Source organism: Aspergillus sclerotioniger (genome assembly GCF_003184525.1).
Source record: "Aspergillus sclerotioniger CBS 115572 chromosome Unknown BO94scaffold_46, whole genome shotgun sequence".
In the NCBI taxonomy this organism is placed as follows: Eukaryota; Fungi; Ascomycota; class Eurotiomycetes; order Eurotiales; family Aspergillaceae; genus Aspergillus; species Aspergillus sclerotioniger.
The window spans coordinates 167794-192168 of NW_020291036.1; the positions used below are offsets into that span (position 1 = coordinate 167794).

Consider the following 24375-nt stretch of genomic DNA (forward strand, 5'->3'; position numbering starts at 1 on the left):
ATACATACACACAAGACGATCTTTGCGCATCTGCCACTAGACTAAGCATCTGCTGGAGATCTGCGGGTACTCTAAGCAATGTCTGCTAACGCAATACGCCTCGGTCTCGCCGTGCGGGGTAGCCTGCATGGATGAAGCCCCAGGCATTCCGACTGGGAAGCCCGGCCATCAGCAGGAACTCACGTCGCACGATATCCACTTTTTGCACCATAGTTGCATTTCAGATCCTGCAGGGAGCACCTGATGGCGCAACTTGCCACAGCAATGTCAGGGTTCATACAGGATGACCAGCTGAATCGTACATACATTCTGTCTCCTCCACAGGGACAATCATTGACTCTGCTACCGCAATGAGTATTGCGTTTCGTCACGATCACCCCAATTGCTTAGATGAGACGCCATAAAATTGCACGAGATTTCCCCCGGCAGAATCTCCCTTCCAAAAGACCCCCTAAGAACTGTGTTGAGGATGCTCTTTCCCCGTCTCAACCTCAGCACAATGTACTCAGCTCTAAGAAAAGGCAGCAAAGATAGCACCTCATCGGAGAGGCTGCCCTTGTCTGTGAATTCCGACTACCACGATGAGCCTCTAAACAAAGAGCACATTGACGATGGGGGTTACATAGAACGATCACGTCGGTCATCTCCCTTTCAATGGCGAAGTCTCTGCTTTCACTTAATTCTAGCGTCCCTGTACGGTGCAGCATTTCTGGCTGCAACATACAGGACGACAGAATCTGTCAGATCCCAGGAGAAGCCTGCGCATCTCATTTCATGTAAGTACATCCTCATGCTACTGTCCACAGTTCGTCGGAATGTACCAACCAAAAGGATTGAACTCTAGCACCACTATACGATGCCGTCGAGATGGAGCGAAAAACAATCTACGCGTCAATCGAAAGCGAGAATCCCTTCAAAGGAGCCCCGTCCGAAGAGCTGGACCATGCATGGCATCAGTTATTCATCAACTCGAATATCCGAGTCACTGCCGAAGATCTAGCGAAGATTAATCGAACCTCCGTCCCTATCAATGATGAGAAGGGGGGTTATTATGCTATTCCGGGTAGGTTCTCTCCAACCCTAGCCCTATTCTACGAGTATCTAATATGAGAAGATGTCTATCATCAACTCCACTGTCTGGTAAATCCAAAATCCAGTATACCCCCATCGCCACTCCCAATCACTACTAACAATAGTCAGAAATTCCTCCGCCAAGTAGTCTACCAGAATTACTACCACATCGGCAAACCCACCACTCCAGTGCATATCGGTACGCCTTACACAATCCCACCCCCAATAGCATATCCACCACTAATACTTAGAAAAAGAACACTGTGTCGACAACCTCCGCCAAAACATCATGTGCAAAGCAGACGTCGCTCTGCTTACCTTCTCCTGGGACCCCGATGACCGTGCCCCCAAGCCCAACTTTGTCGTCGAGCACGAATGTGCCAACTGGGATAAGATGGATAAATGGGCCGAGGAACATAAATTCGATATTTTCGATGAGACGACCTTGATTCATCCGACGTTAGGTGTGTGGACCTTCTTGTGTACATGTCCGTGAGATGCGACCGTGCTGTGCTTGCTGACTGATGAAATTAGGTCCGTCGTTTCCAGAGGCCGAGTATAAAGCAACGGGGAGAATTCCAGGGCATCCAGACTTTCATCCGAATGTGTATCATGGGGATCATGGGGGTCATGAAGATCATGCTATGCATGAGGGTGGGAAGAGGGTGTGATGTGGGGTTGGTTGGTTGAGGATTATGGTGTGTGGTCATGGATAGTTATTTATTCTTAGATATATTATCTTCACAATTCCTCCATGACAATGATCTCGCTCGTGGGAAGAGATCTATATCGCTCTCAAAGCTTACGGATACTTAAAACACCATGAGAAAAGTAATTCAATTCATGCATCATCAACATTCATCATTCTATCAAGCAAGTTCCAGACCCTCCCCCGGGAACCTGCCTAAAAGTACTATACATAATCCATCACCATCACCAAGACATCCTACATCTGAAACCGCAGCGCCGGACCCATCCGCTTCTGCTTCTTACTGGTCGGATTCGGTCCGTTAAGAGTCGTATTATACGTCGCCAGCGAATCCAACACCTCCCACTGGATAGTAGCGTTACCCTCACGGTAGGTACTCTTCAGAGGACCCACGGTCTTCAGACCAGCCGAGACAGGGATCTTCCCCGTCGCGACATCCTTCCCGGTGATGACGCGCTCGAACATTTCCAAGGCAAGCAGGGGCTGGTAGAAGGGCACTTCGTGGCCACTTTCGTAGACGCGGACGAAGGCGAAGTTACCGGCTTGGCGGACCTGACCGTGAGGGACACCATCCGAGGTAGTGATGTTGGTGTATCCGGCGGTGCTGAAGTGAGGGGCGTCGACTTTGAGGGAGACGGCTTCGCCGCCCAGCCAGTTGCAGTTGTAGTCGGCGTCGCCGGCGTACATGACCACGGTGACGTTTTGCTTGAGGAGTTTGGCGACGTCGTCGGTCGTGTTCATGAGACGGCCGTCGTCGCCGGTGGAGGAGAAAGCTAGGCCTACGGCGTTGCTGCTTTCCGTGTAGTTGATGTAGGCGCCGATGGCGGCCTGTACGGAGGGTTTGTTGAGGTAGTCGACGTAGAATTCGTAGGGGAAGGGGTCGGGGGTCAGCTCGCGGAAGTCATATTCATCCCGACCGATGTAGTTGTCGTAGATGCTTTCGACTTCGTCGGCACAGAAGCTGTCTGCTGTGCTGCAGACTTCGTCGATGCCGCGGGCGGCGCAGTCGTATAGCTGGTCGAGGCAGTTGCCGGGGCCGTAGAGGTTGTTGTAGAGGAGGGAGCTGATGGATTTGTTGTAGGGGAGGTAGTCGTAGGTGTTTCCGGGGTAGACCTGGGGAAGAGGGTTAGTGGGGTGGATGGGTGGGTGGAGGGGGTTAGGGTTACCGTGAAGTTGTAGTAGGCCTGGTATTGGATGATGGGATCATACCAGCCATTTCCGATCATGACACTGCCCAGCTGGATTTTCTTGGCTCCGGGCTGGAGATGGGCGTTCTGCTCCTCGATGTATTCGTTGAAAACGGGTCCGTAGTGGCCACCGTAACTCTCGGTGGTGAAGTGGAAGGTTTCCCGGGAGTACTGGGGGAAGGCGCCCATGAAGCCCTGCAGGGCGCGGTAGAAGTTGGGGGCCGCATTGTCGGTGGTGTTGGCCGTCAGGCTCACGTTGGGGTAGGCGTAGGTGCCACAGGAGAAGTCGGAAGCATAGTCGGGGCAGACGGGGGAGGGCAGGGCGATAACGTTGTCGGTGTCGGTGTCGACATAGCCCGGGACGGGGATGCTGTAGGAGAAACCCGTCTGGATGGGCTGGTCGATGTAGAGCATGTTGCTCACGTTGTTCCAGGAGTAAGGGTTGTTGTAGACGGTACCATTGGAGTCCACGCCGCAGGGGCCGTGTTCCTGGAAGAGGCCAATCATGGAGGACGAGCCGGGACCTGGAGAAGTCAAAATGGGGTCACGATTGGCACGGGGAGGGGAACTTGCCTCCATTGATCCAGACGGTCAAGGGGGCCTCGGTGGGATCCTGGTTGCGGGCCTCGAAGAACCAGAAGAAGATGTGCTCATTCTCCGCGACATCGACATAGCCGGAGAAACTCTTGACACTGGGGTCGGTCTCACAGATGCCGGTGGGAACCTGCTTGTAGCGGACGGGGATGTCGAGATAACCCTTGGTGGCATTTAGATCCTTGGGGGGCGACACGAATTGAGCCTGGGAGGCCGGCAAAGCCCCCAGGACGGCAGCAAACCAGAAAGAGCGCATGTTGACTGATGAGCAGAGAAGAAGCTGGCAGGAAGCGAAAGCTGCAAGCTACCGGCGGCGAGACTTTATCTTATCCGAAGGCGTGGCTGGTTGGTGCCTGTGAAATGAGGCGGGTGTTATCTTTGGCTGCGAAAAAGGGTGGGGGGACCCCGGGCTGCCCCGGTCCAATCACGACACAAACCCTCACCGGTTATCTCCCATCTTGATAGACCAGGGCAGGAAATCACACGATGGGATTGTTCATGATTGTTCATCCCTCGCGCGGGCTAAGCTTTGGACCGCCCCTCCGCCGTCGGTCCCCGACGTGATGGCCGAGTCAAGGTCCACTACTCCGTCCTGGCGGAGATTTTGTTGGATCATGGGCACGGCAGCCCCCGCTTTCAGGCCGCGGCTTCCGGGCTCTCCATCAGTACGTCATCAGCTTCATCGAATCAGCTTGGAATGTGCCTCTGATTATTTTTACAAATCTCCGTTTAGATTTCTGTCATTGCTTCGAAGCTGGCCTGAAATCCTGCAGTCGCTTCTTCTGTTTGCCATCCTCGTCGAAATTCCCCGCGTCCAGCCACTGCTCGGTCGCATCCTTCACCCACTCCTGCCACTCGCTCTGCAACATTGAAAACCAACAGGTATCCCGAGTCCGTCCCTTGACGACCATGTGTTGCCGGAATGTCCCCTCGAAAGTAAACCCTAACCGCTCGGCGGCCTTCCGGGAGGGTAGGTTGAGCGAGTCACACTTCCACTCCACGCGTCGATAATTCAGGTCTTCCAAGGCATGTCGGGCCAGCAGGTAGATGGCCTCGGTCGCTCCAGGGGTGCGCTGAAGAGCACTGGAGAACAGGACATGTCCGATTTCCACGGTCCAATGCGCCGGGGTGATCCGCAGGAGGGACACATACCCGATAGCTTTCTCCAAGGTGGGCGCGGTACTGCGGCGGTCGATGATGGCGAAGAAGATTGGATCGGTGGAAGTAGACCGAGTCGCAAGAATTTTCTCGAATGCCTCGAGTTGGTCATAGGGTTCGTCGGGCAAGAAATCCCACAGCCAGGTTCTGGCTGGTTCGGTCCCGCCGACCAAGCTGAAAAGGTCGGCGGCATGTTTCGATTCCAGCCTCTCCAGCCTCACGAAGTGTCCGGAGAGGACGGTGGGGTGGGACGGCAAAAGAGCCGGGGTCAGGGAGACCAGAGCTCCGCGCTCTCGGGGGAATGCCATGGCTGCGATTATGTGGCCGAGCAGTAGGACAGCCAGCGACTGCGACGCATTATTATAACCGCGACTGGCTGCTTTCTGGATTTCTCGTTCATTGACTCAGTGGTGTTGACCCCCAATATGATTGGATGGAACCTCCGACTGCGCGCGTCAGAGAGAGTTTCTATTGGCTGTGACACCGAAAGGAACCCACGGAGTATCTTGGCATGATAAATGGATGGCCAGTTGACTCACAGCAGAGACGACGTCAGGGAGGAACGCGATTGCGCGATGCTTTATGGCATCATGAAGTGTATGGATTGCAATTTATGGTGAATCTGGAACACAGAAAAGTATTCCATGCAGAGGGAGGTATGGTATGGTATGCTGCACGTGCATGGGAACTTGTTCTAAATACAACTCCATCCCCATTCGATCGCCGAATCACAGGACACGAATCCAGGTCAACGTGACATTTTGAGCCCCCTCCGAACTGTTCGCACTGAGTGCCACCGACTCGGTCCCCGTGGGAGCCCTCGCAGCATACCAGAAGGGACCCCCTCCCCCGTACTCCTGATTGCCCTCATTGGCCACGATGAACTGAGGTTGAGCCTGCGAAATCCCCGTTGGCCTGTGCATGGGAAAGAAGTCTCTTGGCAGACTCACGAGTTCATTGTAAGAGGTTGCTTGCCAGGTGGTGGCGCCCTGGTAGATGATGGCGATTACGCTGTGATTGAGACCGATGAGCCCATGCTCAGATCTCACCAGGCCACCTCCGTTGGCAAGAATCCCGCCACATGCATTCCCATCAGACCATTCAGCGTTGGAGGCGATACAGCCGCGGAGGGTCCTGCCATCAGCCGAGGACACTCGGAGGACTCCCTGCCCCTCAAAGTTATAAAAGTCGGCCCCGGCACTGGGGATCAGGCCAAGGGCCACAGCCAGAAGAGGGATCTTCAAACGCATCTGGACGCAGCGAAAAGAGACGGATATCTAATGTAGAGCGATGGCAGAGGGCAGTTGGCAGTGGGGTTGGGAAATGACAAGCCAGGTGGTGCTCGACTTTATACCTTTGACTACCGTGTGTGCTCCCTGCAGGTGGTACTGGATCTTCACCATTTGAGACATGGCTACCCAGGATCCCATCCATTCGGGTCTTTGGGAACATACCACAGTAGATTGTGACCAAACGTGCATCCCTCTAGCGCCATTTCAAACCACCCAGATCTACCCGGATGCCCATGCGATTCAGAGTTGAAACCAAACTGTTGTCGCTTTTTCGTTGAATTCTTGGCCCGTAGAAGAAATCCACCCCGGAGCAGATTAACAGGGCAACGTTCTTAGCTTTGGTTTGAATCAGATTCTCTGTACAGTTCTTATGCCTTTGCTATACAGCCGGACGCAACCAAGGTGATGGAATCGCTCAATTGGTGGCCGTACTGTCGATTTTTCCGATCCTACTCGGACTTGTGTTGGCCCTAGAGACCCCTCTTCTGTCTGGGAGCGATCAGTGGCTGTGCATTACCCACATCTGGCTGATGGGGTGAATAGGCTATCACCTGAACGAAGCAGCTCGGTGTATTAATTCCAGCACAGCCGTAGGCCTGAACCACGCAACCAAAGGATGGTTCATTGAAAGAAATTGCCGGGCTTTGTGTACCTACAACCTGGGCTTAAGCTTGTGCGAGGTGCTCGTGTTGGGGCCGACTTCCATCTGGGCTGGTGCTGCCTGGGTGCAATGGCGCCAAGTTTCACTGGCGCAACAGTCTAGGTTGGCCGGTAAGCCCAAGGCCCGAAATCCCAATCCTCGGTGGATTTGACTCACCTACAAGAAGGGCATCATGGACAGTCGTGTTCTTCCCTGGCCAAACTCTACCGTCGGTTATCCAGTCCCCGATCGAGTCGTCTCTTTATCCGGCGGCTATCTGCCAAGTCGTAATGCTAGATGGGGCAAATAAATGGGAAGATGGGATCACATCCACTGGTAGATTTTTGGGAGGAACCGCAGAGCTGATAATGGTGGAAAATCGCCCCGGATGAGCGCACCGGCTCATCTACTTCCGCCTGTTGACCTGAGCTCACGCCCAACGGCCAAATACGACGACTAGCGTTAAACCAACAGACTGAGACGAGAGGAGACCACCTCAACCAACCAACTGACTCGTTGTTGTCCAGTTTCTCTGTGGCAGTCAGCATCGCCGTATATGCTGTCCGCTTACCACCCTCGCCGGCAACCCGGTGGTTGGCCTCCAGCCTCTAATCAAGGCCCCTTGAAACAAAGCAGCTGCAGTACTGTCCAGGCCAATGTGCAGTATGCTTCTTGTTGACGTCGGTGAAAACGTGGAACCAACAGCAGATGCTGAGCTTCTCAGAATCCACCAAGGTGTGCCTCTTGCAGTAATCTCGGCCGATTCTCCGACGCGAGGGAATGTGGCCCTCAGTTGAGGGTCTGAGGTGGGGGTGATCAGACCCCTAGTTACGAGAGAGTTGGTCAGCAAGCCACTGGACAAAATCTCCTCCATGTGGAACTGGTAGGAATGGGCGATATTTATCTGTGGATGGTGGCTTCAGGGCCGCGGCAATCGGAGCCCCGATGGGCCAGTGGGACGCGGGCCACGGATCCACTCGTGGCAGCACTCGCCGACAAGCATTCCTGGCGGTTTCAGCAGTGGATTTATCTGATTCACTTGACGCCTGGGCTGTCAGACTCAGTGGGTCAGATGGTTCAGCCGTTAATGGGACAGAATGGAGCTCTTGACTGAACATGATGATGGTGGTGATGGAGGGTCGGGAATCGAATGACCGACTAGATCAACCCCAACGTTGTTTTTAACTTTGAGCTGACTGGGATAATCTACTTTAAGGGTATAGACCCCTGTTCCTTCCAGGGGCCATCAACTTGGGGCGCCATCTTGTTCCGTGCAGATGACCGGTCAGTCCAGTGCCCAGGAATCCATCCTAATGATAGGTCCAGCCCTACCCGCGCCCCACGCCGGCCCCGTCCAATTTCTTGCTGATGAAACCGACGATGTTGACATTGCCGCCGGTCGACGCCAGTCACTCGTCTCGCTGGCTGATTGGGTCGGCGTGGGATCGGGCCTGTCAGCATTCTGGCTGTCTCGCGTTGATGAGTCCGTCAGGCTCCCCACCCCTTGCTTCATCGCTTGATCTGCCCCTTTCATCTCCGCCGATCCGGTTCGCCGTTGCTTGGTCCTATTTGACTCGGGCGGTGCTCACTGCCCCCAGTTGACCTCCATGCTATTGTTTTTGCCTTCATTCCGTCCTTCATTCCGTCCTTCATTTTGCCAGTCCTTCGTTTCTCGGTTCTATTCTTGTTCCCGGCTGTGCCCGCTAGGGATCTCACATTCTTGCCTCTGGTGTGGCTGGTCCACCGCGTTGACCCCCCGTTCCTTTCGTTCCCTACAAGCTGGAATTGTTTTCATTTATATTCTCTTGCAGCAAAACACTCCATCCGCCATCACCATGGAGTCCAATCTATGGTACGCAATGCTGAATGACACCCTCTGCTACGCCAATCTCTGGGTGTTTGCCTGCATCATCGCCGTCGTCTTCCTCTGGCAGACCTCCTTTCGCTTTAGCGCCCACCTGCGCCGCCTGACCACCTTCACGGACAAGCGACAATATTACCACCGCGTCCCCAATCAGCGCCTGGCATGGGTGAAGAAACACCTGCTGTACGCTCCGCTGCTGCGCAACCGACACAATCGCGAATGGCAGCTGTCGCGCGCCGTCAACATGGGGACCCTCCCCAGCCGCTTCCACACCTTGTTGTTGATTACCATCATCGTCATGAATATTGTCCTGTGCACCAACACCGTCCCCTACGGATCCAAAGAGACCACTGTCGCGGAGTTGATCCGGAACCGCACCGGATACATGGCCACCGTCAATCTGTTCCCGCTGTTCGTCATGTCGGGCCGCAACAATCCCTTGATCCCGCTACTGCGCGTCCCGTTTGATACCTGGAACCTGCTGCATCGGTGGCTGGGCCGGATTGTGGTGCTGGAGGGTCTGGCCCATGTCATTGCATGGGGGGTTCCCAAAGTGCAAGAGTGTAGGTCGGGCCCAACGGGGGAGAGTCTGTTTGAGGCTGACATGGATAGATGGCTGGTCAACGGCCCTAGGAACCTTGAAGAAACCCTTCATGTTCAACGGTCTGATGGTATGTTCCACCAGCATGTGACTTGTCACACCACGAACTAACCTGATTCCCTACAGTGCCTAGTAGCAATGGTGATTATTTTCCTACAATCCCCTTCGCCAATCCGTCATGCCTTCTACGAGACCTTTCTATACTTCCACATCGCCCTGGCATGCGTGGCCGTGGCATTCGCCTGGAACCACGTTTACCGCTACTCCTGTCGCTACTATCTCTACGCCACCGTAGCCTTCTGGGCTATTCAGGTACCATCCCGTTATCCACAAGATGATACAGTGCTGACTACAGCAGTGGCTCGCCCGATTCCTGATCCTCATCTACCGCAACTACGGCCTCGGTCGTCGCACCACCGCCTACCTCGAAGCCCTCCCCGGCGATGCCGTCCGCGTCACCCTCCAACTCGCCCGCCCCTGGACCTTCTCCCCCGGCCAATATTGCTACCTCTACATCCCCAAGATCGGCTGGATCACGTCACACCCGTTTTCCATCGCCTGGGGTGAAACCGGCCAGACCCTGCTTGGCTCGTACAATGAGAAGATGGCCCAGGTGGAGGCGGGCGCCGAGACCAATTCTCCCGGTCTGGGATCCAACAAAGTCACCTCCATCTCCCTGCTGGTGCGACGTCGGACCGGATTCACCGATAAATTGTTCAAGGAGGCCTACGCGCATGGTCGGCTGCAGCTGCCCCCGGATACTCCGGGGTATACGGACCGTATCTCTGGTAGTACTCTGCGGTCGTCGATGGCAGAGTTCCCCTCGGCGGCGCTGAAGGTCAATGCTCTTGTCGAGGGCCCGTATGGGAATCTTCACAGCTTGGACTCGTATGGCACCGTATTGCTGTTTGCTGGGGGTGTTGGGATTACCCACTGTATGCCGTTTATTCGACATCTCGTGCAGGGACATAGTGACGGTACGGTGGCCGCCCGACGCGTCACCCTGGTGTGGATTATCCAATCCCCTGAGCATCTCGACTGGATCCGACCGTGGATGACTACGGTGTTGAGTATGGAAGGTCGACGCGATGTCCTGCGCATTCAGCTGTTCGTGACGCGCCCGCGCAATCCCCGCGAGATTAAGAGTCCGAGCGCGACCGTGCAGATGTTCCCGGGCCGGCCGGACGTGGATACCCTCATTAAGATGGAGGTGGAGCATCAGGTCGGAGCCATGGGAGTGATGGTCTGTGGGAATGGAGGGTTGAGTGATGATGTCCGCCGGGCGTGTCGTCAGCGCCAGGGGGGGAATGAGCTGGATTATATCGAGGAGAGTTTTACCTGGTGATTTTCCTTGCTCTTCGGTTGTTCCTCGTCAACTCCCCTCGATCGCATTTCTCCGGATGTTCCTCCTGGGGTTGGATATATATATACTAGGTTAGTCTATGCTGTCATGTCAGTTATTAGATGTTTAGATAGAGTGTTTAGCTATCCTGGTCGTGTATAATCCCTGTGTCTAGCAAGGCACCCTCTGATACCGACCACCCACCAAGCTGGCCCACATTCAAGGTAATACTCTTCTCTCTTGGTAAGTGGTATACCAGAAATACCTGGCCCCTAATCCTGGCCATTACTGATCCCCACATCATGACCGTCCAGTATACAAAGAGTGACCATCGCACCTAGGGCTTGCTGCTCCGGGATAGTCACATGCCACCCTCAACCCTCTTCAGCAAACCACTGGGAAGGAATCCAATTCACCATACATCCTATAACCACTCTATCATACACAAACCCTACCCCCGATCATCCCCACCTTTCCCCAAACCTCCCCTCTCCCTCCACCCTTTAAACCCCCTAGCATTTACCCCCAACGCAAACATCTCATCCAACTCCTCAAACCCCCGTCCCTTCGTCTCCGGCAACTCCCAAAACAAAACCAGTAGCATAACCCCGCCCATCCCCGCAAAAATCCACCCAATCAAACCCCCCAAATCCGCCTCGTTACTATTATACAAATACGGCATCACCACGTTCCATACCGTCGAGAAGAAGTAGTTGAAGGTGAATCCGATAGAGAGGGATTTGGCCCGGAGTCGTACCGAGGAGATTTCGCCGGCTATGGCCATGGCGGGGCCGATGGCCGGGCCGTAGACGAACCAGCTTAGTTCGAGGAAGATTCCGACGATCCTGGGGGAAGGATGTTAGTTGAGGTGGGTGGTGGGGGTTTTTAGAGGGAGAAGGGGGGGAGGGGTACCATAGTGCGGTGTTAGAATGAGGGAAACATCCCGCGATGCCCATAACAGTGAAGAGGAAAGTCGAAAGGCCGATTCCGAACATGACTAATCGTCGTCGACCACACACCGTCATGATATATCCCGTGATTAAGGAACTGGCGATGCCGAATGCGATCCCGATCTCCGTCATCATCCCTGTTTTGGATGAGGACATGCCCGCCTGGACGAGGAAGTATGGTCCGTTGGTCATGAAGCTCGATCCGATGACTTGGGATAGGGCGTTGCAGTACAGGATGATCCGGGTGCGGCGCCAGTTTACGCCGCGGAAGCATTCGAAGAAACTGGCTTCTTTGGCGGCTTCGGAGCGGAGTTGTTCTTCCGAGTGGGTGCGGATGATGGAGGAGAGGATGAGGGTCGTGGAGGCGGGTTTGTTGCCCAGGCGAGAGAGCATCCGGCTGGCTTTGTCGGGTTGGGATTTCATGACTAGGTAGTAGGGTGATTCGGGGATGAAGGGGAGGAAGAGCAGGATGATACCGGGCCAGACCCAGCCGGAGGCGAATAGGACCTGATGGTCAGTAGGGCTGGGGTGAATTGGGGGGAGAAGGGGTACCTTGTATGCAGAGTCACTGGGAATGGACATGCGAGGCAGGGCAACGGACGCGGCGATTAGATACCCTATATTCTAGAGGGTGTTAAAAGGTGTACTGTGGAATTCGAAGGGGGGTTCAGGTGGCACACCATGCAGAATGTATACCCCGACAGAGCGATACCACGCAGCTGCAGCGAGGTGATTTCGGAGATGTAAGTCTGACCTGTCGTTAAGGCGAGACCTAGGGAAAGGCCATTGACGATCTTTCCGGCGAGGAATGCCCCCGGGGTGGATGCCGTGTAGACAACGGCGATGCCGGATGCCGACAGACAGGCTGCAGCGAGGAAGGCAGCACGTCGTCCGAACCGATCTTGAATCGGACCCGCGGCGGTGGACCCCAGCATTGTGGCCACCTGAGAGAGGGCGTTCCATAGCGACTGCCAGTACGCGAGGATCACGTATGACCCGCCAATTACGGTACCGAAAGTCTCTCTGGGCACCGTGAGATATGAATCGTGCATGAGCAGCATGGTTACTCACTCGAAAGCAGTCATGGACAGAGACAGCGACAGCACCAAGTTGTCGAACCCATACATCAGGGCCCCGATGTTGCCATAGAGGCAGAACAGCACGATCCAGGGGTTGTCCCGGAGCGCAGCCCAGGTGGAGTCGTCATTATTGCTGGCCGGGTCGTCAATTCCCAGTGTGAAGCTGTCTGTCTTGGGAGCATTCTGGTCGACGACTTCGAGATGGCTGGTGTCCGATTTCTGGTCGGTGGCCATACTGTAGACTCGTGCTGTAGTGCGGCGGTACAGGGGTCTGCCAGTGGTGTTGAAGATATCTCAGCGGGGAAGCAGGGGGGACTAAAAATATAGGCCACCCCATTATCTGGGGAACCAACAGGGGATCCAGGCAGGCGTGTGTTCCCCGTGGGGTAACCAGGGCATGTTGGGGGCATCTGCCGAGGCGCGGAATTGCCGAGATCCACTGCAGCTTTTTCTTGATGCTGGGCTGACATTGGACAGTCTGGCGGATGTCGACGTGGCCGGAAATTCCGGGCACGATCGACCAGGATGCAGTGTTTCATCCATTACGCACTTCGCCATGATCAGCACCGACGTGGACAGGTGATGTGCTTGGGTGGTCATGGGCATATTTTGAAAAGCTTCTTCCGACATACTGTCTACTGATGTATTATTTATCATGATAGTGAACATGAGTTAGAGCCAGTACACCACGAGGTGATAAAGTCTATTTTCAAGAGCTGTAAACTAAGCTGAGTCAAACACCACCGGCTGTCCAGGAAGAAGCACACAATCCGAACAACTGCCACCAGCAACCACCTCCGCGGCAATCTCCCCCGTCGACTCAACAGTAACCTCCCCTCCAGGTGTCCACTGAATCCTAACATCCCCCCGAGGCGTATACAAAACCCCCTCGGCCGCCTCGACCACCTCCCGCCGGGGCTCGATGCGAACCCGCGCAAAGCCCGGCTCGGCTGGCTTCACCCCGAAGATCTGCGTGACGATCTCGTTGACCGGACTGGCACTCCATCCGTGGCAGTCGCTGCGCGCATTGACCTCGTCCTCTGCCCAGGTTGTCAGGTTGTTGGCTATCATGGTTCGCCACGGATTCAGCAGCTGGTGAAACAGCTCGCCGTATAGCCCGGCCTTTTCCGCCGCCCGGAATACGTAGAATTTCATGGCGTAAGAACATTGGGCCAGGGATGGGTCTTCGACGGTTCGTCTCATGAGTTGTGTTGCTGCTTCCCCTTTTACCGTCTCGGACAGGATGGCGAAGATTTGCGTGTGTTGACTGTACTGCTCCACGCCGGGTCCATCCAGGTACAGACTGTCGGATGCACAGTGCTCATTCACGGCGCTCTGGATGGTCTGGACGCGCACCCGGTATTCCCCGGCCGTGCTCTTCCGACCGACAAAGTCACATAGATCGGCGGCATGCATGAGTGCATAAGCGTAGAGGAGACTGTTGACCGTTGCAGCCCTGGAGGTATGGTAGGCTGGGGGCATGCAAGACTTGGAGATCTGGCCGGGGACAAACCACTCCTTGACCCAGTCAACAAATGGCCAGGTATCCGGGTCAAACTGGCCGATGAGACCCCGATCGTCGAGGCGTTCCTCGAAGTGTTGGATAATACTGTCCACGGTGCTTAAATACTTTCGGACAATCGATCGATCCGCAAAGTACATCATGTGGTCGTGCACCATGAGAATCCAGAACAACGAGAACTGCGGGATCTGCTTGGTCGGGTGGCCGGTAGGATACTGGGCTACAATCAGACCATCAGGCGTCCGGCTGGCATGGAATTCCTCGAGGGTCTTGCGGGCCAGGCGGTCATCTGGCGACAGCTGGTAAGTGAAGAGCAGCTGCAGTCGCGAATCCGACGCAAACTGGTTCTGCTCGTAGAACGGACAGTCTTCGTAGGTCTCGTGGCGGCAGTTCCGCAGCGTGCGAAGACTGATGTCCCAGATCTGGTTGAGTTCTGCTCCGGCTTCCAGCTTGGTTGTGATCTCCAAGGGGTAGTATGTCTCTCGCAGGGATATAGCAGGCAGAGTCAACGGTTCGGTGCCGGTAGAGATTTTCAGCTGCACGTAGCGGAAGCATCGGAACCAGAACGGTTCAAAAAAGTGGGATTGTTGGCCGGCTGAAACAGTGTAAAAGTCCTGTGATCCGTACAGACGGCCGGTAGGATCAGACCGGTTTGATTTGGTTCTAGGCATTGGAAATGGGGCTGTGTCAACCCCAAGGTCCTTCTCGTAGCATTCAGAATACAGAATAGTGATCTTGGCTCCGGCTCCTCCACTGAAGCTGAAGCTGATAAACGCTGTCATGAGCGCATCCACGCTGAGGTCCACGACGACCCGCTCATCCTCTGGAATGATGACAGCCTGATCCTCACGGATCAATGTTCTCCACTGGTCTGCTGTGACAGGACCGATGGTCTTGACTATGCCATCGAACCGGCCCGCCGTTTCTGGCAAGGCAGGGATGGGCCGTGGGCTCAATTTCCACAGGCTGTCCACAGGGAGCATCTTGACCGCATTGGATTGGGGCACGGCATATTCCCAGGCGGAGTCATCGAATCCAGACGTTTGCCAGCCGGTGAGTGTCGCGTCCTCTGTGACCCGCTCGTTGTTGGTCAGCAATGGCGGGCCCAGGATGTAGTTCCATTCGGTCTGCGGAATGATTTGGGCGGACTGCTGTTCAACGCATCTCCACGTGGTATCGGTGGATATGACTAGGTCGGGATGAGAGGTGAACAACATGAAGCCTGGCAGCGGCATGCTCACAATGGACAAGGAGCCTGGATGGATGGACGAGTATCGCAACACCCGGGCGCTGACCACATTGTCGCCCTCGACCAGGTACGGTTGGATATCCACGGTCTCATAGTACCACTTTCCCGGGTAGGATTTACAAGGTCCAAAGCTGACGCGGTAGCCATTGACGAAGAGGCGGTATCGACTGTCGGCGGAGACGTGCACAGGAACAGGCTGTGTGTGAGATTGACTCCATTGGAAGGTCTTGCGGAACAGAAATAATCGGCCGGGGCGATTGTCCTCCTCGAGATAACGAGGCAACCAGATCCAGGGGGCGGACCGGGTCCAGTCAGTGGAAGCCATTGAGTTGACTGTCTTCTGCGCTGGGTCTTCCCCATGGGCAGGAAGATCAAGATGAAGCTCATTGTGGGGGGGATTCCATCAATCGGAAATCCCGCTCGGTGGCTTTTGACCCGAATGACGTCACCTGACGCGGCCTGCCCTCGGATCTTCCGACAGTCAACAATTAATAATCGAGCTCTACAATTGAGTCTGGTCACTCGTCTGTATTGTTAGCAAGCACTATTCATCACAGATTGGATGACAAGACGGGATGCTATTTCCATGGGACGGAAATTTCCAACTAACCTGCATCATCATGTATACCCCCCCATCATATATATATATATAACCACAACTCCATATCAGGCAGCTAAAAGCAACCCCCTGCCTCTAACCTAGTACCAAGAGATTCACATGATTAAGATAATAATCAGGAGTTGATTACCTGGCAGTGCCTGTTTCGACCCCAATCAACCATGCTGGGTCTAGAGCGCATGGGCAAAGCTTGTCCGGGAAGCATCCATGGAACATCCAGCCCGGATCCATGACGGAGAATGGAATCATTCATAGGCGTTGCCACCCCCGCGGTCGGCTGACAGCCTGTCGCCCCCGTTTCCACTCCTTTAAATGACTCGGGGCCCCGGACCTAACCAGAAGACCCTGCAATTACCACCAGTGCAACTTATTCAATTCGCATCCACCATGTATCAAATGCTTCTGGGTCGCTCCAGACCAGCCCTCGGCAATTTCGGCCAGAGGCTGTCTGCGGGTACGCTTTTCTCCTGTGCTGTATAGAACCCTCGACGCTGAATGCCTCAGACCCCTCTCAACAGCGAAGACATATCGTCCGGTCGGATACCTACCGCAAGGATAGCTCCGAGCCCGGTCACATCCCCATCAGTTCCTTACGCGTGCAGGGCGCCGCCTGGGGTGTGGCGGGCGCTGGCATGTTTGCAACCCTGCATGGGGTCTATATGATGTTACGGTCCTTCCGGCAGATTCGATACATCTAGCCTGTTGATCGGTGGAGAATAATGCATCGAGCTCATGCATCATCACGAGCAATAGGATTGACTACGTTTGCAACGTCAGAGCACGGGGTTGGGATCTGCTGATGTTTACGGGGCCCCATTTTTGGGCAGTGGTTCGAGTAACACCTGGCATGTCACACAGGGATAGGCCCGGACTTTCTGACAGCTTGTGAAAATGGGCTGGGTTAGCTGAGGCAGGACCAACACACCTGTCTCGGGCAGTGAGAAATATGCGTCTTATGTTAGGAATCTCTCCATAGAGAACATGTATCCTTAAGTGTGGCGTAGGGAGACTCAGTCCTATGTTCCTTTAGTCCAGAGCCCCTTGCGGTAATGGCGCGAGAATGTACAGCATGTCTGTAGACGTGACACCAGGGCTGCTTTAGTGCTACCAACCATCAAGTAGCCAGAGAATCACCCTGTCAGTTTGCAGGTGGAGGTCACACCATCTGCCTTGTTCCAGAGAAGAATTCATCGGGTATCATTGCCAATTCCCAGTCATATAATCGGTCAAAGGAAGTTTCCACCTTTTTGTCCCCGAGATTGTCTAGTTCCAACACCACCCGAGTATCTCTGAGTAGATGGCCAACCGCACAACTCTGTAGTTCAACGTATTCCTCGTACCAATTGGTCTGTATGAAGAACTGGGAAGGCATCTCGATCACATCGTAGGTTGTACAGGGTGGCGAACGAGGAAAAGCGACGGAGGCAGTGGTGCAGTGACTGGCAGTGAGAAGAGTGTCCGGCCACGGAGATTGGATAGTTGTTTGCCTCGGCGAGCAAGGTGAGACTGTTCTGTAAACCAGAGAAGTCAGCTATGGCCGCGTAAATGAAACGGTAGGAGATAAATTGGATGTTGGTGGGTGTAGCGTCGTGACGTCATGGATGGATGGCAAGACTTTAATCATTCCCCCGTCATCTGGTGGCTCCTAGGCGGAGGCTTTCTGCGACAGCCAGCGGATCCCTCATTGGCACAGGATGATTGCGTTTTAATTCTTATCAGGGAATTATCCGCAGTGCCATTCTCCCCCCGACGACACTGCCACGGAACGACAAAATGCAGATTCTGGGCAGCAACGATAGTATCGCTGGCCACCTCAATGTGTCTGCCCAGCAGCTGGCCGACATGATGCCCACCGGGATGGCCGTCCTGGATCACCAGGACAAATTCGTGTTTGTGAACAGGCGGTTCCTGGAACTGACCACCTGCACCGCAGATGAGGCGTTTGAGTGCTGGTGCCAGACCATTCACCCCGAGGACCTGGACCGCGTGACCACAGCTTACCGGCACGCGTCACAAGCCAAGCACGCCCTGCGGATTGAATATCGCACTCGACTACAGCCATGTCTGTGGCGTGTGTGTTTGTTGATGCCACTGGAGGATGAAGCCGAGCGACGGGGATTCAATCTCGGCTCGGAAGGGGGCTTCATCTGCACCATCACCGATATCACGCAGGAGAAGACGGCAGAATTGACCCAGAGAAAGATTGCCAACGACGCCGAGGAACGGAAACAACAGCAGGAACGGTTTATCGACATGATCAGCCACGAGGTCCGCAACCCGTTATCGGCCATCCTGCACTGCACCGAGGATATCCTCGAAGCCGTTCACCAGCCGGGCCGATGGGAGGCCATGCGGGCAGATATCGCGCAAGCTGCCGACACCATCAGTCTCTGCGTAGCGCATCAGAAGAAGATCATCGACGACGTGCTGACGTACTCCAAGCTGGACGCGTCAATGCTGACCTTATCCCCCCGACGCGTCCAACCGCGCCGGAATGTGGCCACAGCCCTGGCCATGTTTCGCCCGGAGCTCCGCAAGCACGCCATCGAGTTTGACTACCAGCTGGATGAGTTCTACGCTGAATGCCACATTGACTGGGTCATGGCAGACATGGATCGCATGAGCCAGGTCCTGATCAATCTGCTGTCCAACGCCATCAAGTTCACCGCCGGCGCAGGGGACCACAAACACATCCGCGTGTCCATTGGGGCCGCCACGAAGCGACCTCCCTCGTACCCCCCCAACGTCGTGTTCTTTGACTCGGGCCCGCAGGCCTTGAAACTCGACGCAACCTCGCAAACGGAATGGGGCGACGGGCCGGTGGCATATCTGATGGTGGCTGTCAAGGACACCGGCATTGGCATCAGCGATGAGGCCCAGAAGCGGCTGTTTGAGCGCTTCAACCAGGCTACGCCCCGAACCCAGACCATATACGGTGGCTCGGGGCTGGGACTCAACGTGAGCCGGCGATTGTGCCACTTGCACGGCGGAGAGATTGGGGTGAGTTCCAAAGAAGGCGAGGGGAGTACCTTTGGGTTCTTCTTCACCGTCCGTCGGAGCGCGCCAGGACAAGGAGAGGATACATCCAAGAGCAACGGCACCACCGAGATCGACCGGCTGTGTAGCCAGATTCAAGCTATGGACAACGAGATGAGCGGAGTGGCCGAACGTACCCCCCGACCCCATATCCCAGAGAGTCCCCCGGTCACCTACGTCCCCGAGATCTCCCCCCGCGCCAGCAGTGACGACCGCATCGAACACACGGCCAAGTTGGCAAACCAGGTGGCCCCATCGCCGCAGCATGCGACTGCCGAAAGTCATGGCCGATCTAAGGGCAGCCCAAATGATGGCAAGAAGGAGGGCTCGACAGCAGCGGGTAAGAAACGGATTCTGCTGGTCGAAGATAACGTCATCAACCAACGTATTCTCTCGCGCAAGCTCCAATCCTCCGGTTACCAAGTGTGGGAAGCGAGTAACGGGCAGGAGGCCGTCGAGGCGGTCCGAAACGACATCTTTGACTGTGTCCTCATGGACCAAGTCATGCCTGTAATGGATGGAACCACGGCGACCCGGGCCATTCGCGCGTTGGATTCCAAGATGGCGCAGGTACCCATCCTCGGAGTGACGGCCAATGTGCGGGCGGCGCAGAAGGATGAGATGCTGACGGCGGGGATGAATGATATCATCTATAAACCATACAAGATGCAGGACCTGGTGGGGAGGATCAATCAGGCCGTGGGGAGGTCTGATGAGGAATAATATTTGATGCTCCTACCGACTGCATGACGCAATGCTGACTCGGGCATTTGGGCTTCACACACTCGGACGGTTGACATGAGATGGTCACCTTGCTATGGCAGGATTCACCACCAACTGCGATAGGAACAATGTGAGTACTGCCTGGACGTGCATCAGCAGCATAGTTTATGCATCCACATAAAGTTGAACTTTACTCCATCCATGCTCATTTGCTGTGGTGGGACAGTACGCCAGGGCATTGACCTATCCATCCGTCCTGGCACAATGATGAATCCTCTTGCAGAAGATCAGCTGCATTATCGACGCCCTGGCCGTCGATCCCCGGGTGCAAATCGGCACCGAGATGATCAGCGGCCCAGCCGGCTTGGCTAGTCGCCCGGTCCTTGGTTTCATGGGTTCCCCTCATCTGCCACCAACATCCTGTGTGGTCGGATAAGAACAGGGCCTTATCTATGCCAATCCGGATTGATCGAGAAGACCGGTTCCATGGGACTGAGATGGCCGACGATGCAGCGCCGCCGAGATCTTTGTCCGGACTCCGACAGGATCGGCGCCCCACGGCTCAAGATTCAGTAGAGCGCTGCAGAAGCGGGCCCTTTCACTAGTGTGGCGTGATCAGTCTCATCCCAATGTACCGCTGTTGCAAGTATTTTGAACGAGTGAAAGGTGTAGACTCATGGCAGCAGAAGAAGTTGTCAATTGATCGGGTTCTGATCATGCCGAGAAGTCTGGTAACACAGGCAACTCTTGATCTGAAACTCTGTGTGACGTGCCAAGGTGTCACAGACGCAGCAAGAGCAGCGGTCCTGAGGTCCAGCTAATTCACCGTCGACGCGGTATATTAGGCCGGACAGACGTCGGGATCGACACGCAGCACCGCCGCCACCCTCCCCCCCCAACCAACCTACTCCTCGGGACGAAAAAGACGGCTGCCGATAATTGCGTGGGGACGAGGGTGGCTGCAACTTAGTACAAGATTCCCCGCAACTCCCGTCTGCAGCATCTCGTGGTGATTCCACGGGCATTCCAGCGCACTGAAACCTCGAGGACACCATGGAGGAAACCAAGTATCGCTGCCAGGCGGTCCACCCCTTCACCTGTAAGGCCATGGTCTTTACGGGCCTCATCATCGATGCTCGTCTCGATGAACGAATCTTGAGGAATACCACAGCAGAGCTGGTCAAGGCGTGGCCGGTTCTGGGCGGCAAACTATATCGGACGGTGAGTGAGGGACGCGGGTCGAGCCCCAGTCGTGTTGCTAATTGGAGGTGTAGGATCGACCCTGGGCATTGTCCACGGGCTCAACTGTCGACTTTGAGTGTCGCGAGGGTCATCAAGATCTGGCCTATTGGACGCAACGGGGAATCCAGCCAACTGTGCCATGTCGACCAACCATCATTAACAATCTCAGCCCGCAAGAGCTGGACGAGACCTTCATGTTTAACGTCCCCAGGAAGCCTGTCAATGTGTTCCTCGTGCGAGTGACAGTACTCCGGGATGCCACCATGCTCTGCTTCGGCATTAGCCATCACTTGGCTGACGGCACCGCCTCCTACGATGTAATCCGGGCATATTGTGACCTGCTCGCCGGTCGACCAATCCCATCCCTGCTACTGCCACCCGACTCACGGGGGAAGAGACTCTCAGATCGAGTGACACCTGCCAAAGGTCCCGAACAACCCCTGCGGAGCATTGGCTACGCGGAACATCTGGCCAACTTCACGACAGGGTTCTGGCCGATCCTGCTGCTGCTCGCCAGCGTGGCGTGGAATCTGCTGGTTCGGAAGCTTGGTCTGCAAGAGGATCTGGAGGAGAGATACATCTACCTGCCGGCTGACTGGGTCAGTGCGGTGCGGAAACGAGCCCTAGACACCCTGTCGATGCTGCCCGCCGATCCACAACCCCGATGGGACAACCAACCGACCAAGAACAACATCATCAACGCCTGGTTCCTCAAGACAATCTACGGCACTGTTTCCCGAAGTAATGCGCCGGTGGACTTCTATGGCCCGCTCAGCTACCGGCCGGTCATCGAGCCGCCGCCGGAGGGACACTATTGGATTCACAACAGCATCGGACTCATGCGGAGGAAGCTGACGGTGGCCCAAATCCAGCAGGAGTCGGTGGCGACGTTGGCGGGCCGGCTTCGTCTGGCAAGCTTGCAATACACCACGCGGGGGTCCATCCGGGAGTATTTGCGGGCGTGCGAGGACCACTCGGCGGACCGCATGCTGCCGAACCTCCAAGGCCATGGGACGAAGCCGATGGTGATGATGACTCCGTGGACGGGGTTCGACTTTTCCGTCCTGGACTTTTCCGGAGCCTCTTTGGACCGGGGGCGACCGGCCAAGGTGGTCTTTGTCAATGGCCTCGTCCGGGAGATGCGAGAGGGGGTGTGGCCATCGGCGTTTACCCTAAAGAGCGTGCAGGGGGGAGGGTACTGGGTGCGTGGGTGGAATACGCCTTCGGGGTGGAGAAACCTGGACCGATTTGGCGATATTGATGGTCTTTGATGGTGGATTCTTGAGGTATAAGTGATGTGAAAATTTGGTACTAGTAGTGGAATCACCGTCCTTGATGATGGCGACTCGCGGGTGGGAAATATATAAATGTTAAGTTCACCAGTACGCCAAAACGGAAATCCGCTTGCCATCTGGAAAACAGACGGAACGAAGACTGTGTGTGTCCCAACATAAAATGTGGACGACGGGAAGGGCACGTGTTCCTCACCACCACAGATAACCCTATAAATATACATAGTACCTACTACTACTACTACTACTACTATCCAAGCGACTCCTGCCGGCCGAATTTCGTCGCTATTTCCCCAACCTGCCGTCTGTCTGTCCTACTCCAATTGCAGACCCTTGTCTGGAATGCGCCGATCAAGGAAGGAACAACATTAACCCGAAGTTGCAGCCTTACCATCAATCATGCCAGCTATCTTTAACCCAAAGCCCACTACTTTCATCCTACGGAAGCCAGGATCGCCTGAGTGCTCCATCTTACTGTCTAGCTCCAATCATAGGCAATTTAAATCAGATACCAAAGCTCTCTCCCCCCCACAGCAATGGAAGAATCCAAGCGACGGCGGGCATTCGGTCGGCGGTCGCGAACGGGCTGCCGCACGTGTCGGTGTGTCTGTCCCTTAACAACCACCTGTCACACCTCACTGATATCCCACCAACCAGAGTTCGGAAGATCAAATGCGATGAAACCCCCGGGGCCTGTGTCCGATGTACCTCCACGGGACGTCGGTGCGATTACGACCTGAACCGACTGCCTGTGATTGCCCGAGGACGCGCCCGACCCATCTGGCCGCAGAAATGTCCCCGAATGCTGCCTGTCCAGCCGGGGGCCAGCACCGATGAAAGGCGCTGTTTTGAGATCTTCACTGCCCATACAGTCCCCATGATGGTCTGCTGGTTTGACTCGGAGGTCTGGCAGCAGATTGTCCTGCAGATGAGCCATGCTGAACCAGCTGTCTACCATACCGTCGTGGCCTTGAGTGCCCTCCATGAAGATGGGGAGGTGACTGGTCGGCCTCCCAGCAAGCTCGACTTGACGAATCGCCATCACCGATTTGCGCTCGAGCAGTATGGCAAGGCCATCTCGCTTCTGCGTCGGCGGTTGACTTCGCAGGACCCGCAGGTTCGAGAACTCGCCTTGATGTGTTGTATCAACTTTATCTGCTTCGAATTGTTTCGGCAAAACTACGGAAACGCCTTTATCCATCTACAGAATGGGGCCAAGGTCTTGGATTATCATCTCAATACATCCAGGACGTTGTTGGGTGCAAACAGATCGTCCACTGTCCGTCTGCATCGTGCACGCTGTGTGTCCCGGACGGAAATGGCGTTGACCAAAGTCTTTGTGCATCTGGACGCGCACTCGGCTCAGTTTGGTCAGGAGGGTCCCTTGTTAAATCTGCCTCTGGGGGTGGACGGGAACAATGTTCGGATTCGCAGTGTCCTCGACGCGAAACAGCAACTCGATCCCATTCTGAGCAACATCCTGCGATTTCGCCGATCCTGCGAGCCACTCCTGCGCGGGGCCAGGAATGGCGAGATGGATATGGTGACTGCCATAGCCGAGCAGGCCCAGATTCGCGGCTGGATGATGGCGCACATGGCCGCATTCGACCACTTTATGCGGGACCAGGTCATCAGCACGCTTAGCAGAAAGGAACGGCGGGGCGTGGATGTGATGCGGATGCAACAGGTCGCCTTGCTCAATATCCTGGACACCAGCCTGGTGACCTCGGAAATGATCTATGACGGCTATCTGGGCGAGTTTCAGACCATCACCCGTCTCGCCGAAGGAATCATCGCCAGCTTCTATGCGGAGCATGGCCGTCGCCGGACCACCGTGGCCATCGACATGGGAGTCATCCCCTCGCTGTTCTGGGTGTGTTTGAAGTGCCGGCATCGTGCCACTCGGCAACGCGCGCTCGCGCTGTTGGAACTGTGGCCCCATCGCGAGGGCGCCTATGATGGGAGGGTTATGGTCACCCTTGCCCGCGAGCATATAGCCATGGAGGACCAGGTGCAAGCGGTCCAGGGCGAGTGGGTGGTCATTCCCGAGTGGGCTCGTGTGGGTAGTGTCGACCGAGTCGAGTCGGCCGACGATGATGCAGAAGACTGTAACAATGGCCCGAGTGAAGCCTTCCTGCCCTGATGGATGGATTGCTCGGGTGCAACTCGGAGAAACCCCGGTCGGGATGGCCTGCCCAAACAGGC

General features: G+C 55.4%; 11 protein-coding genes across 11 annotated transcripts; 6 read left to right on the top strand and 5 right to left on the bottom strand.

The window, feature by feature from the left end:
* Positions 1–499: 499 nt before the first annotated feature.
* On the top strand, positions 500–1742 carry BO94DRAFT_478610 (oxidase ustYa family protein; the record flags this gene model as incomplete). The annotated part of the gene is made up of 5 exons (XM_025608696.1): positions 500–776; positions 845–1067; positions 1197–1270; positions 1329–1535; positions 1606–1742. 5 exons carry the CDS (start codon positions 500–502, stop codon positions 1740–1742), a joined length of 918 nt encoding a protein of 305 aa, XP_025462069.1.
* Positions 1743–1998: 256 nt separating this feature from the next.
* On the bottom strand, positions 1999–4059 carry BO94DRAFT_305882 (serine carboxypeptidase). Its single transcript, XM_025606788.1, has 3 exons — positions 3541–4059; positions 2947–3491; positions 1999–2893 (listed from the first exon to the last, which is right to left on the bottom strand). Exons 1-3 carry the CDS (start codon positions 3815–3817, stop codon positions 2018–2020), a joined length of 1698 nt encoding a protein of 565 aa, XP_025462070.1. The 5' UTR covers positions 3818–4059; the 3' UTR covers positions 1999–2017.
* Positions 4060–5256, bottom strand: BO94DRAFT_305881 (GNAT family N-acetyltransferase). The gene has a single exon (XM_025606787.1). It carries the CDS (start codon positions 5025–5027, stop codon positions 4302–4304), a length of 726 nt encoding a protein of 241 aa, XP_025462071.1. The 5' UTR covers positions 5028–5256; the 3' UTR covers positions 4060–4301.
* Positions 5257–5281: 25 nt separating this feature from the next.
* On the bottom strand, positions 5282–6331 carry BO94DRAFT_540364 (uncharacterized protein). The gene has a single exon (XM_025612903.1). The coding sequence runs from the start codon at positions 5967–5969 to the stop codon at positions 5448–5450; it is 522 nt and encodes a 173-aa protein (XP_025462072.1). The 5' UTR covers positions 5970–6331; the 3' UTR covers positions 5282–5447.
* A 2155-nt stretch (positions 6332–8486) lies between these two features.
* BO94DRAFT_478711 (ferric reductase family protein) lies at positions 8487–10461 on the top strand (the record flags this gene model as incomplete). The annotated part of the gene is made up of 4 exons (XM_025608705.1): positions 8487–9078; positions 9128–9186; positions 9243–9428; positions 9475–10461. 4 exons carry the CDS (start codon positions 8487–8489, stop codon positions 10459–10461), a joined length of 1824 nt encoding a protein of 607 aa, XP_025462073.1.
* Positions 10462–10909: 448 nt separating this feature from the next.
* BO94DRAFT_611878 (MFS general substrate transporter) lies at positions 10910–12827 on the bottom strand (the record flags this gene model as incomplete). The annotated part of the gene is made up of 5 exons (XM_025616653.1): positions 12480–12827; positions 12089–12431; positions 11961–12032; positions 11371–11915; positions 10910–11303 (listed from the first exon to the last, which is right to left on the bottom strand). The coding sequence occupies exons 1-5, from the start codon at positions 12719–12721 to the stop codon at positions 10910–10912; spliced, it is 1596 nt and encodes a 531-aa protein (XP_025462074.1). The 5' UTR covers positions 12722–12827.
* A 383-nt stretch (positions 12828–13210) lies between these two features.
* BO94DRAFT_628799 (putative rhamnosidase B) lies at positions 13211–15583 on the bottom strand (the record flags this gene model as incomplete). The annotated part of the gene is made up of 1 exon (XM_025617511.1): positions 13211–15583. The coding sequence occupies one exon, from the start codon at positions 15581–15583 to the stop codon at positions 13211–13213; it is 2373 nt and encodes a 790-aa protein (XP_025462075.1).
* Positions 15584–16237: 654 nt separating this feature from the next.
* On the top strand, positions 16238–16575 carry BO94DRAFT_569969 (uncharacterized protein; the record flags this gene model as incomplete). Its single annotated transcript, XM_025614767.1, has 2 exons — positions 16238–16331; positions 16358–16575. The coding sequence occupies exons 1-2, from the start codon at positions 16265–16267 to the stop codon at positions 16573–16575; spliced, it is 285 nt and encodes a 94-aa protein (XP_025462076.1). The 5' UTR covers positions 16238–16264.
* Positions 16576–17650: 1075 nt separating this feature from the next.
* On the top strand, positions 17651–19636 carry BO94DRAFT_478647 (hybrid sensor histidine kinase/response regulator; the record flags this gene model as incomplete). Its single annotated transcript, XM_025608699.1, has 1 exon — positions 17651–19636. One exon carries the CDS (start codon positions 17651–17653, stop codon positions 19634–19636), a length of 1986 nt encoding a protein of 661 aa, XP_025462077.1.
* Positions 19637–20689: 1053 nt separating this feature from the next.
* Positions 20690–22155, top strand: BO94DRAFT_569971 (uncharacterized protein; the record flags this gene model as incomplete). The annotated part of the gene is made up of 2 exons (XM_025614768.1): positions 20690–20821; positions 20911–22155. The coding sequence occupies 2 exons, from the start codon at positions 20690–20692 to the stop codon at positions 22147–22149; spliced, it is 1371 nt and encodes a 456-aa protein (XP_025462078.1). The 3' UTR covers positions 22150–22155.
* A 670-nt stretch (positions 22156–22825) lies between these two features.
* Positions 22826–24313, top strand: BO94DRAFT_478663 (Zn(II)2Cys6 transcription factor; the record flags this gene model as incomplete). The annotated part of the gene is made up of 1 exon (XM_025608700.1): positions 22826–24313. A coding segment is annotated over one exon (1488 nt), but the record flags the coding sequence as incomplete, so codon positions are not given.
* Between the last annotated feature and the right edge of the window lie 62 nt (positions 24314–24375).